The sequence below is a fragment of the Nycticebus coucang genome, chromosome 7 (assembly GCF_027406575.1).
Source record: "Nycticebus coucang isolate mNycCou1 chromosome 7, mNycCou1.pri, whole genome shotgun sequence".
NCBI classification, from domain to species: domain Eukaryota; kingdom Metazoa; phylum Chordata; class Mammalia; order Primates; family Lorisidae; genus Nycticebus; species Nycticebus coucang.
In genome coordinates, this window is record NC_069786.1 from 31,795,255 (window position 1) to 31,807,474 (window position 12,220).

General features: G+C 38.3%; 1 protein-coding gene across 1 annotated transcript; it reads left to right on the forward strand.

The window, feature by feature from the left end:
- Positions 1–2,297, forward strand: LOC128590166 (ras-specific guanine nucleotide-releasing factor RalGPS2-like). Its single transcript, XM_053597384.1, has one exon. It carries the CDS (start codon positions 250–252, stop codon positions 1,480–1,482), a length of 1,233 nt encoding a protein of 410 aa, XP_053453359.1. The 5' UTR covers positions 1–249; the 3' UTR covers positions 1,483–2,297.
- The last annotated feature ends 9,923 nt before the right edge of the window (positions 2,298–12,220 follow it).

Here is a 12,220-nt window from a genome sequence, read left to right on the forward strand (position 1 = left end):
AGCGCACTCCCCTCCTCTGAGCGGCAGCGGCGGCGGGTGCTGAATGAGAGACGCCGGCCGCCTGGGTGGGCTAGCGCTACCCTAGGCGGTGGCGGCGGCAGTGGCGATGGAGCGTGAGGCCGGCGCCGTCTTTCCATCCTCCAGGGCGACCGCTGCAGCTGCCCAGGAATAATGTATTTGTGGCCTTGGACATGAACCACTCAGTCCTCTGTTGCTGTTAACATAGCGTCAGGGACTGATGAGGGAAGCATGGACCTAATGAATGGACAGGCAAACAGTGTTAATATTGCAGCTACTGCTTCTGAGAAAAGTAGCAGCTCTGAATCATTAAGTGACAAAGGTTCTGAATTGAAGAAAAGCTTTGATGCTGTGGTATTTGACATTCTTAAGGTTACACCAGAAGAATATGCGGGTCAGATAACACTAATGGATGTTCCAGTATTTAAAACTATTCAACCAGATGAGCTTTCAAGTTGTGGATGGAATAAAAAAGAAAAATATAGTTCTGCACCAAATGCAGTTGCCTTCACAAGAAGATTTAATCATGTAAGCTTTTGGGTTGTTAGAGAGATTCTTCATGCTCAAACATTAAAAATCAGAGCAGAAGTTTTAAGCCACTATATTAAAACTGCTAAGAAATTACACGAGCTGAATAACCTTCATGCACTTATGGCAGTGGTTTCTGGCCTACAGAGTGCCTCAATTTTCAGGTTGACTAAAACACTGGCGTTACTAAGTCGAAAAGACAAAACTACCTTTGAAAAATTAGAGTATGTAATGAGTAAAGAAGATAACTACAAAAGACTCAGAGACTATATAAGTAGCTTAAAGATGACACCTTGCATTCCCTATTTAGGTATCTATCTGTCAGATTTAACATACATTGATTCAGCATACCCATCAACTGGCAGCATTCTAGAAAATGAGCAAAGATCAAATTTAATGAATAACATCCTTCGAATAATTTCTGATTTACAGCAGTCCTGTGAATACGATATCCCCATGTTGCCTCATGTCCAAAAGTATCTGAACTCCGTTCAGTATATAGAAGAGCTACAAAAGTTTGTGGAAGACGATAATTACAAGCTTTCATTAAAGATAGAACCAGGGATGAGCACACCACGTTCTGCTGCTTCCAGGGAAGACTTAGTAGGTCCTGAAATAGGAGCATCACCACAAAGTGGGAGAAAAAGTGTGGCAGCTGAAGGAGGCTTGCTACCACAGACATCCCCCTCCCCTCGGAACCTGATTCCACATGGACATAGGAAGTGCCACAGCTTGGGTTATAATTTCATTCATAAAATGAACACGGCAGAGTTTAAGAGTGCAACATTCCCAAATGCAGGGCCAAGACATCTGTTAGATGATAGCGTCATGGAACCCCATGCACCATCTCGAGGCCAAGCTGAAAGTTCTGCTCTTTCTAGTGGAATATCAATAGGTAGCAGTGATGGTTCTGAACTAAGCGAAGAGACCTCATGACCTGCTTTTGAAAGGAACAGATTATACCATTCTCTCAGCCTGGTGACAAGAGTGGCACGAAATGGCTATCGAAGCCACATGAAGGCCAGCAGTTCTGCAGAATCAGAAGATTTGGCAGTACATTTATATCCAGGAGCTGTTACTATTCAAGGTGTTCTCAGGAGAAAAACTTTGTTAAAAGAAGGCAAAAAACCTACAGTAGCCTCTTGGACAAAATTTTGGGCAGCTTTGTGTGGGACACAACTTTTTTACTATGCTGCTAAATCTCTAAAGGCTACAGAAAGAAAACATTTCAAATCCACATCAAATAAGAATGTATCTGTAGTAGGATGGATGGTGATGATGGCTGATGACCCAGAACATCCAGATCTCTTCCTGTTGACTGACCCTGAGAAAGGAAATTCATACAAGTTTCAAGCTGGCAATAGAATGAATGCAATGCTGTGGTTTAAGCATTTAAGTGCAGCCTGCCAAAGTAACAAACAACAGGTTCCTACAAACTTGATGACTTTTGAGTAAAAGCCTGAGGGAGAGAAAAAAAAAAAAAAAGGTGAACTCCTATGTGAAAACAGGGACCTAATAAAAGAGCGCCAGCTGTTAACTATCCTGTACCAGGAAGACCCCAGAGGCCGTGTCTCAGCCTTTGGAGCTCTGAACCAAAAGAGCACTAATTTCAGGGAATGAAGTGAGATACTCCCAGAGAACAAATTGGAATTGCAAAACAAACTGCCATGAACCATGCTTCTTATCTCTGAACTGACCTGTGGAAGCCACTGCCTTAAAAGAGTGAAAGGAAAACCAACTTGAAACACCAAATAGTGTGTGTGAATCTTCTGGTGGTGCTGTGCTTGGAATAGATTGTAGCTAATTTGCAAAAAAAAAAAAACAATTTAAACATTTGGCTGGGAGGAAGCATTGAGATTGCATGGGACCCTTTAGTTTGTCTCTGTAGTTCTAAACTGTCTCTTCATTTTTTCCTCTTCATCTTCCCCACTCTCTTTGGCATCTGGACAGGCTCACATGTTTTCATCCAGTATCTGGAGGTCCTCTATGTTGGATCCTTTATGTAGTGCCAAATTTCCTGGGGATTTGCTTACTTCCTTCTTCTAATCAAATATTTTATGTCTGCTGTACCAATTCCTCAAAGGATTCTTCCTTTCCCAGTAATGTGTGGAGATCAGAGAGAGAGAAAGGATTTTGATCTAAGGGACTAATCTTTGATGGTTCACTACCAGAATTAGAAATTTTTAGTGAAAAGCACATGGTCTTTAAAGTCAGAGATGCCTATATTCAAATCCAAACTCTACCAGATACCATCTCTGTGAGCTTGGTGAATCGCAGTTTACATAAGAGCACAGAGCTGGAGTAGCACAACACAGCTTAGATCTTTTACCCTGTTTTTACTGTAATTTTTCTCTGAAAATGCACTAATAGCTACTATTTATTTAACATTTTCTTTATGCCAGACACAGTGCATAACTTTTTGGTATTACTGTACCATTTCTTCCAAGGACAAACAAAGATTTCATTTAAAGACCACTTTGTAAGATGGTAAATAAGAAAGTAGTGTGTCTGGCATTTCACTTGCAGCCGAATTACATCTAAGACTTAGGCTCTTAGTTACTGTAGCATGTCTTGCTAATTATATGTATTGTGTCTTAGAAATTTCATACTAGGAAGTAAAAAATGAGAGACATTCATCATCTAGAAAATTGTGGGAGATATATTTTAAGTTGCAAGAAGTTTTCATATTTTATCTGATAGGAGAATAGCTACTCATGCTTGCTTTTGGTTTTCCTTTGCAGTTGCATGAAATACATATATATATTATATATAATATTACAATATATAGTTATATATAATATATAAGAATATTATTTATTGTTAATATGTATTATATATTTATATGTAAATATATTTTATATAAATATATATATATTTTTGCCTCTTTACCTGGAGTTTATAAGAATCTTTGTGAATTTAATAGATTTATTGGAGAAAGAACATATTTGGTTTGTGTTTACTCAATCTGTAACTTTTAAATGGAGCATGAAGACTATTGACAGTCAGTGCTAATATTGAATCTGTTCATCAGGTTGATTGTTAACTATTTGCTTTGCTTTGTTCCTTTCATTACTATTATAAGAGCTGTGAGTCTTAACTTCTGGATGTTTTTACTGTGGTGGGTATCAATTGTGCTGTTCCATATACAGAGCACCTTTAAAGAGTGCTATATATTTTATAGAGTAGATCTAGTGGTGACCTTATTGTTTGCTTGTTCATTTATGAAACATTTTTTTAGGATACAAAATTCTTGGCTGGCAGTTCTTCTGTTTAAGAAGACTATTTAAAAAGACTAAAAATAGGCCCCCAACCCTCATATCCAAAGTTTCTGTTGAGGAGTCTGTCATTATTCTGATGGGTTTCCCTTGCAAGTTACTTGAGGCTTTCATCATGCAGTTATAGCATTTCATCCTTCCCTTTAATTTTGGCCAGATAAATGACTATGAGCCTTGGTGATGTCCTATTTGGGATGTATATTCCAGATGTTCAATGACTTTCTTATATCTGACTGTCAAAATAAATAGCAGTATTTTCCTCAATTATTCCCTCAAATAAATTTCCCACGATTTTAGCTTTTTATTGTTGTACCTCGGGGATACCTATGATTCTTATATTTATTTGTATGTGACTTTACATAGTCACATATTTCTTGAAAAGATTGCTCATTCTTCTTGATACCTTTTTATACATACATTTTTGACTAAGTTAATTAGAAAGCCTGTCATCATACTCTGAAATTCTTTCATCAGCTTCATCTAGTCTGTTATTAAAACTTTCTGCTGTATTTTGAAATTCCCTAAATGACTCTTTTATTCCCAGAAATTCTGTTATATTCTTCTCATATTATCTCTCTCTCTTGCTCTCTCTCTCGGTGATTTTTTTAATTGTGCAGCTTTATCCTTCTATTTTTCTGCTCCTTCTCTTTCTATTACTTTTTAAATGAGGTTTTATTTTTCTCAAAGATACATAGTTTGCAAAACTTCATAAAATTTATTGATGAAAAAACAATACTATGCTTATCTGCTGTCCTGTTACTTCCCACAATAGAACTCTTTAATCTATTTGATTAGAATCCTTTGGTATTTATTCTTATTTTTAAATTTTTCTATTTTTTATTTTACTCCTTTTTTCCATTTCTATTTTTTTCCATTCATAGTGTTTCTATTTTTCTAAATATAATGGTTACTTTACCATTTCTCAATTTTTCTGTGGTAACAATAATTCTATAACTCTCATATTTCCTATCTTCTTACCACTTTAATATATTTGCATCAAAGCCTTGGTTAAATATTCAGTGTTTACACTAACACTACTATTATAAATGATTTTCATGGTTAATATGTATGAATAACTATGATTACTTTTTCTTTCCTATATATTATGTTTTCCTAGGGGAAATAATTGTCTCATATTTTTATTTAATTTTGTATGCACTTATGTCTAGTCTAACCACAAACTTCGCCCCAAATATTTAAATCTTCTCTCTGCACAAAGATGATTACTAGTCAGTCAGTAACATCTTCTTGGGTTATCTCCATTGGCGTCTTCCTGCCTGCTCCAGTCTTCTCTGATCCTCTTCTCTTATCCTACATCAGAGTATATTCTGGGATCTCCCTTCCTTTCTCTCTTGGGTTGATTTTCCTCTTGACTGAATCCCATGGCTTATTATTTCTTGGGTTAGAGCTTTTTCCCCCAGTAGTTTCCTGAGGAAATGTGCATGGAAGGTAAAATATTGCTGACATTGAATACCTGAAAGGTTATTTTTATTAAGCATCACAATGCAATGAGAGTTTGAGTGTAGATGTGTAAGTTGTAGGTTGTTTTCCCTCACCTTTTGAAGACATTGGTCTGCTGTCATCTAGCTATCAATGTTGTGGCTAACTCAAGTCATCTTGAGTTTTTTCCTTTGTGACATCTTATTTTGGTTTGCATCCTCTGGATGCTTTATATTTTCTTATTTGTATCTAGCATTTCATAATGTTGTGCCTTTTATGTGGGTGTATGTTTAAACACTGCTCAATTAGGTTTTTTTATGCTAGAAAAACAGCACTCAGTTCTGGAAAATTTGTCTTGAATTACTTATTTTTATCATTTCCTCCTTTTCTTTCCCTCCTTTTTCTTTCTTTTTGTCTTCTTTTCTTCATTCTTCCCTCCCTCCCTCCCTCCCTCTTTCCTTTTTCCCCCACACCCACACGTCTCCCTCTCTCTCCTCCCTCCCATTCTCATTTTGTCTCTCTTTCTATGAAGGGCCCTTTATTCAAATATGGGTCCTCCTAGACTGATCTTCTCTTCTTATCTTTTTAACTCCAGAATCCATCTCCCCATATTTTTTTCCTTTAATCTCTGAAAGATTTTCTTAATTTTGTCTTCCAAACCTTGTATTCAATTTTTGTTCATGTTATACTGCTATGTTACAAGAGCTAGCATCCTATTTTAGTTTACTGATGAAATAATGTTCTCTTATCTCTATGAGTATAATTTTCTTTTTGGATTTTATTTTTTACCCTGTAGCATCTCTGATACTTTTTTCCAAATTGCTTTGTTTTTATAAATTTTGGTGTCAGTCTTCCATGTTAAGAGTTCTTCCTAATGGTAGAGTGGTACTTGGCTGTCAGTTCATATTAAACAATGGGTCACTGACTATAATCAACATGTTGAAAATGTCATATCCGAGCTCCACTGAAAGTTGGTTTTCCTCGACCATTTTTTTAAGAATCCAATGTCAATGTCTTTAGTACTTCTGGTTTGCCTTTTTCAGAATGCTCAGAGAAGATTCTTCCAATCTCCCCTGGAGTCTATACGCCTTGTTTCCATAGTTGTAGTAAAGTTGACTAGTGATATAAGCCAGAAAGCAAGGCTGTCAAAGTTCAATGGAATTTTAACTTAATTTCTTTGTGGTGATTATGCATTGCCATTATGCATTTCTAGAATGTCTAATATTCTCCAGTCCAGAGACCCTCTGTTTTACAGATTCTAAAAGTAAGGAAGGAAAACTTTTTCATCTGTATGGAGTTGGAGAGAAGATTTGGGAAATATTCATTTTTTAAACACACTTTAAATTCATCTTTATGTTTCTGGTTACATCTGGAGCTATCTTTTCCTGAGCCTTTTCTGGGACATAGAAATCTGTTTTCCTCCCAGCTTTAACACAATCGGCTTAGGATTCAGCTTTCTCTAATCTATTGAGGCAGTTATTATGATTTCTTTTGCTTTCCTTAATTTGTGTTTTTAATACTTTTCCCCCCACTATTTTTGACCTATGATGTTAGCCTTTAAAATTAAAAATAATTTTAAATTTCATTAATTGTGTAAGGAAGAACAGAACTAAATGAATGTATTCTGTTTGATGCCTTTAGTTAGAATTCACTTTTTAATCTTTCCTGTCTCATACCCTCTTCTCTGCTGAATTTGAATGTCCTCTTTCCTTTATACCCCAGACCAGCTGCTCAGCGTGGCCCAGGATGCCAGACCTTTTTCTCATCTGACTATCTCAGGATCCCCATTTTTTCTTCCAAGTCTATCCATGTTTGAACCCCAGTGAAGCACTGGATTCTTTTCCTCTCCCTCAAGGTTTCTGAATCTATGCAAAACCAGAGATACAGCTGGCCTATTTCCAGTTCCCTAAGCATTCCTTCATCTGTAAAATACTTCTGTGATTCCATGTCCAGACGCTCCCAGGGCAACAGATGAGGTCTGCTTAGGGCACGTAGAAAACAAACCAGCCCCAAAGAATCTCATCTCCATCCAGCCAAAGTACTATTAGTTAGATAATTTTTCTTTGTGATATCTTTGCAATTACAGGGGTTATTATTTTAATTCTAGAAATGTATTTCACAGTTGGCCACATTTCCTTTTTTAATTGTTTTTCTTTCATTCTATATTTTAGGAAAAATAATTTTCCAGTGCTGCTCTTTCATTTTTGGTCAATAGCTCATTTTCCAAATAAATTACACTTTTTGTAATTCTAACACCTTGCCTTATTTATATATTATTTTAAAAATAAGGGCCCATCCTTTTACTTTATGGAATATGACTTTACTACATGAAGCACACTTTTTACTTCTAAAGTTTATTTATTTTTTTCTGATTATGAAACTGATGTTATATTCAGTGTGAAGCATGAAGTTCAAAGAGGTTAAACAATTTGCCTATAGTCATCAATTTAATGAATGTGAAACCCAGCATTCTTTTTTTTTTTTTTTTTTTTTCAGTTTTTGGCTGGGGCTGGGTTTGGCTGGGGCTTGGCCAGGTTTGGCTGGGGCCGCTATCCTGCATTTTATTAACCTAAACTATCTTTTGTACAAAAGAGCCACATAAATGGTAATTATATATAAATGATGATAAAAGTCTATCTAAATTATTTTCTTTTGGTTTTACTAACATTTTCTCAGAAGTACTTTACTTATGAATTACTTCATTATTCACCTGATATTCTTCAATATTAGAATATAGCAACATTTGGCAATGTGCCAGACTCTATGTGAGGTGCTGGTTATTTATTGGTGAAAAAATAAGAATTTTAAAGTGAGAAATTCTTTATTTTTAGTTGGGGGCACAGAGTCTCACTCTGTTGCCCAGACTAGAAGGCAGTGGCCTCAGGCTAGTGCATAAAAACCTCAAATTCCTCAGCCCCTGAAGTAGCTATGACTACAGACACCCACCATAACACCCAGCAAAAATGTGTATTTTCAGTACAGATGAGTCTCACTCTTAAAAAGGCAGATCTCAAACTCCCTACCCCAAGGATCTTCCCATCTTCACATTTCAGAATGCTAGGATTATGGAGGTAAGCCACTATGCCTGGCCTTAGAATGAGAAATTATTGATTTTCTTATTTGGGGTTTTTTATATTGGTACCTTGTCTACTTGGAAGAAGAATTCCTAAATGCCAAAAACTTAGTTTGGTGGTTCTGACAGTTTTCATTTCTTCAGCTGGGACACTGGGAGGCAATTAGTTTTTCAGTCTCCCCAGTATTGGAAGCACACAGTGGGCATCCTGTCAGCAGGCACTGTCATAAATTACCAGCTAGGTCTGGCTTAGGACATCTAACAGATGATATCTTAAATCAACAAGTTTTGACTTTTTCCAAATCATTCTCTGTATGTACCAATGAAAAATCAATGAACAGCTCACCAGGATATGTTATGGGGGTGGAAGAAAAGCAAACATTGAAGGGAAAATGACAAATACAAAAACTTCAAAATTTAGTATAAAAATAAACCAGTCACTTGCAATACTATTTATAATCATAAATTTATGCACCTTGATAATTAAAATGTTAACTTCCTCTAAAAAACTAAAGTAAAAAGGTACTTCTGAGTTCTGTATATTTTGGCCTGAGGACCTGAGGAGGTAAGCTTGGTTGCCCTTGCTGCCTTTATTGCTTTGCCACCAGGGGGTGTGGGATTCTCTAAAGGCAAATATGCTCTTTTTTTCCAGAACTTGTAAAGGAATAACATAGAAATGGCTTCCTGTAATTTTTTTCTCCTACTGAACTACTGTGTCACAGTTAGATTTTGTTCAAACATCAACATTTAGGGAATTTGCTCTTAAAGCAGTAATTTGTAACTCAGGCTACCCCTCAGAATCATTTTCAGAATACTTGAAAGCTTCAGGTGCCTGGGCTCTGCCCCTGGATATTCTGAAAATCTCCACAGGTGAGAGATTCTGCAGAGCAGTCAAAACTGAGGAGCCCTGTTCAGCAGCATGAACCTGACCAGAAGGAGATACCCAAGGGTTCCCAGGAGGCCCTGAGAGTTGAGTGAAGGCTAAGCTAGGCAGAACATCCAGGTTAAGAGGATATGGTAGGAATGAAAAGATATAAATGCCTAGAGCAAGTGACTCAGATGAAGTGTTGATTTAGTATGTCTCTCAACAAAAAAGTGTCAAAATAGAGACAAGATGTCTGACCAAATACACCGGCTGCCAGATTGTCTCAGAAAGAGGAAAACATTTTAGATAAAAAAGAAAGAAAACAATCATAAATTGGATATAATTCCAAGGGAAAATTTGCCAGAGCCTATAAGAGATTCTGTGGGAAGATGTTGTGGAGCAGAATAGGAAGCAAGATACCAGCAGAGGACAATCTTCAAGAGGCTTCGAGTCCAGAGAAAAGGGTAGGTGGAGCAGTTTCTCCCTTCCTCACATTTCTGGCAGCCAGTAGGCTCCCAAGCTACTGGAAAGCCTCTGATCCCTCATAAGGTCAAAAGCTGCTGCTGCTGCCAGTGAACTGAGAGCGTCTTAAGGATAAAGCACCAGGTCACCAGCCCTCTCGGGGTGCTTGCCCTCACCACAGACCCAAGCCAACATGACAGGTGTCATATTGGTTTTCCACCCATGATGCACCTTTGTCCTCTCCAGGGGGCTTCAGACCCTCAGTTGTCATCCTGAGCATTTCCACAAAAACATTTCCCCAATCCAGCTCAGACTGTAAGAGCCATAGGGGGCCAGTGGGTACTGGGGGATTTGTGTAACCTCAGAGCCTGGACATTCTGGCCAGCTTACTCTCTGGAGAGCAGAGCAGATTCTTTTCCTCCTCGTTCCCTGCCTTGCCCACAGCTGCCCAGAGAGCCAGGGATGTCGGGAACTGCTGCTTTCTCCCTGTTGGTGCCTACACCACACCTAGGCTTCTTGAGAGAAAGAGGAGCTCAAACACTACCTCTTAGAGACCCACAGAAGAGTAAGGGGTTCTTGGACTATCAGCTGCCTGCTCACCAGCCTCTATGCTGCTGCTCACCTGGCTGCTCCATCATTGCAGGGCACACCCTGAAGCAAAGAGGCTCCAACCTGCCTGAGAAGCCCCCATGAGCAACTTGGAATCAGCATGCTCCTCCCTAGCACATCAGGGATTGATCTTCAGGGACCCAGGGAAAGGCCCACAGGCCAGATCCCATACCCCTAAAACTTGGTCACATCACTCAGGGCCACAGAGGGGAGTTTTGCGAATTAATCTCAGGAGGTGAGGCAGCCCACCTAGGGAGAACTAAAAAAAGAGCATAGTGTGGGTCCCAGCTGGCACTTACTCTTACATCACCCTTCCCTCCACAGGAAAGCTGTGTGTGCTCAGGCCAGGGTGGGATCTGGACAGGGAACCTCCCAGCTGCAGTGCCATGCTGGGGAGCTCAGCTAGTTTGAGCTCCTGCCTGTTGGAAGGTGCCAGAAGGAAAGAAGACTAGAGTAAGGGAGGGAAGAAGAGAGCAAAACCCACTCCTGAAAGTCAGATTAGAATCTTAGACAAGCCCATCTTCACAAGCAGACTTTCCAGCTGTGTGGGGCTACTTCAAACCCTTTTTGGTGGCATTCCCCAGAAGCTGCCAAAATAGCTATTTTACAAGCTTTTCTTTTTTTTACAACCCAGTCCTGTCCAGCCTTACTCCCCCAAATGCCTTGGCTATAGCAGAGAATAAGGGCTCACCTAGAGGTTCCACCTACCTTCTGGGGCATTCAAGTGCTTCTCCAGAAGGGCTAGAGCTGATCACACGTCTACCCCAAACACTTCTTGTTCTTTCTGACAGGTACCACCTACTGACAGGGAGGTCAATCATTATACAGGGTATAGTTGATTGCTACCCACAAGTACCACTTACTATCTCAGAGATTAAACTAGGTGTGTGAATGCAATTCACATTGTTAAGAAAACCACAAAGGAGAAAGAGAAATAATTTAAAAAACTCCACCCTCTCTCACTGAAAAAATCTGCCCACACAAATAGCTCACCACTGCTACAGCCTACGAACAACTAGCAACTGAGAAAAACCACCACACTAATGATACCTATAACCAAGACATACATCTAGGACCTAAATCACCATCAACACACCCAGAAACAAAGCTGAAGGATTTTACATAACATATACTACTCACATCCCTAAGAGAGAAATTCATAGCCTTAAAAGCCTTCATCAAAAAGACAGAAAGATTAAAATTCAATGATCTAATGACATGTCTCAAGGAACAAAAAAAAGGAGAGAAAACCAAACACAGAACAGAGGAAAGAAATACTTAAGGTCAAAAAAGAACTCAATGAAATGGAAAACAAACAAACAAACGCTACAAGGAATCAAAGTTTAAAAAGTTGGTTTCTTGAAAAGATACACAAAATTGACGGAACTCTTACTAGATTAACAAGGAATAGAAGAGAAAGGACCCAAATTAGCTCACTTAGAAATAAAAAAAGGAGATGTTACAACTCCACAGAAATACAAAATATCTTCTATGACTACTATGAAAACCTCTGCACATATAAACTCAAAGAATTTCCTCAGATAAATTCTTGATAACATGTAAGATCACAAGAATCAATCAGGAAGAAACAGAGTTTTTGAACAGACCATTAACGAGCAACAATATTGAAACAATAATAAAAAAGCTTCCAACAAACAAATCCCCAGACCACATGGATTCACCACCAATTTTTACCAGACCTACAAAAAAGAGCTGGTAACCCATTCTACAGAAATTGTTACATAGCATGAAGAAGGAGGGGATCTTCCCCAATTCATTTTATAAAGGAAGTGTTACAAAAGCCAGGACAGGACACAACAAGAAAAGAAAACTACAGACCAATATCCCTTATGAATATAGATGCAAAAATTCTCAGTGAAATACCAGCAAACCTAATTGAATAGCACATCAAACAAATAATCCACCATGACTAAGTGGGCTTCATCCTAG

Excerpts from the sequence above, each read along its gene's own strand:
- LOC128590166 (XM_053597384.1), top strand. The coding sequence starts at position 250 with ATGGACCTAATGAATGGACAGGCAAACAGTGTTAATATTGCAGCTACT.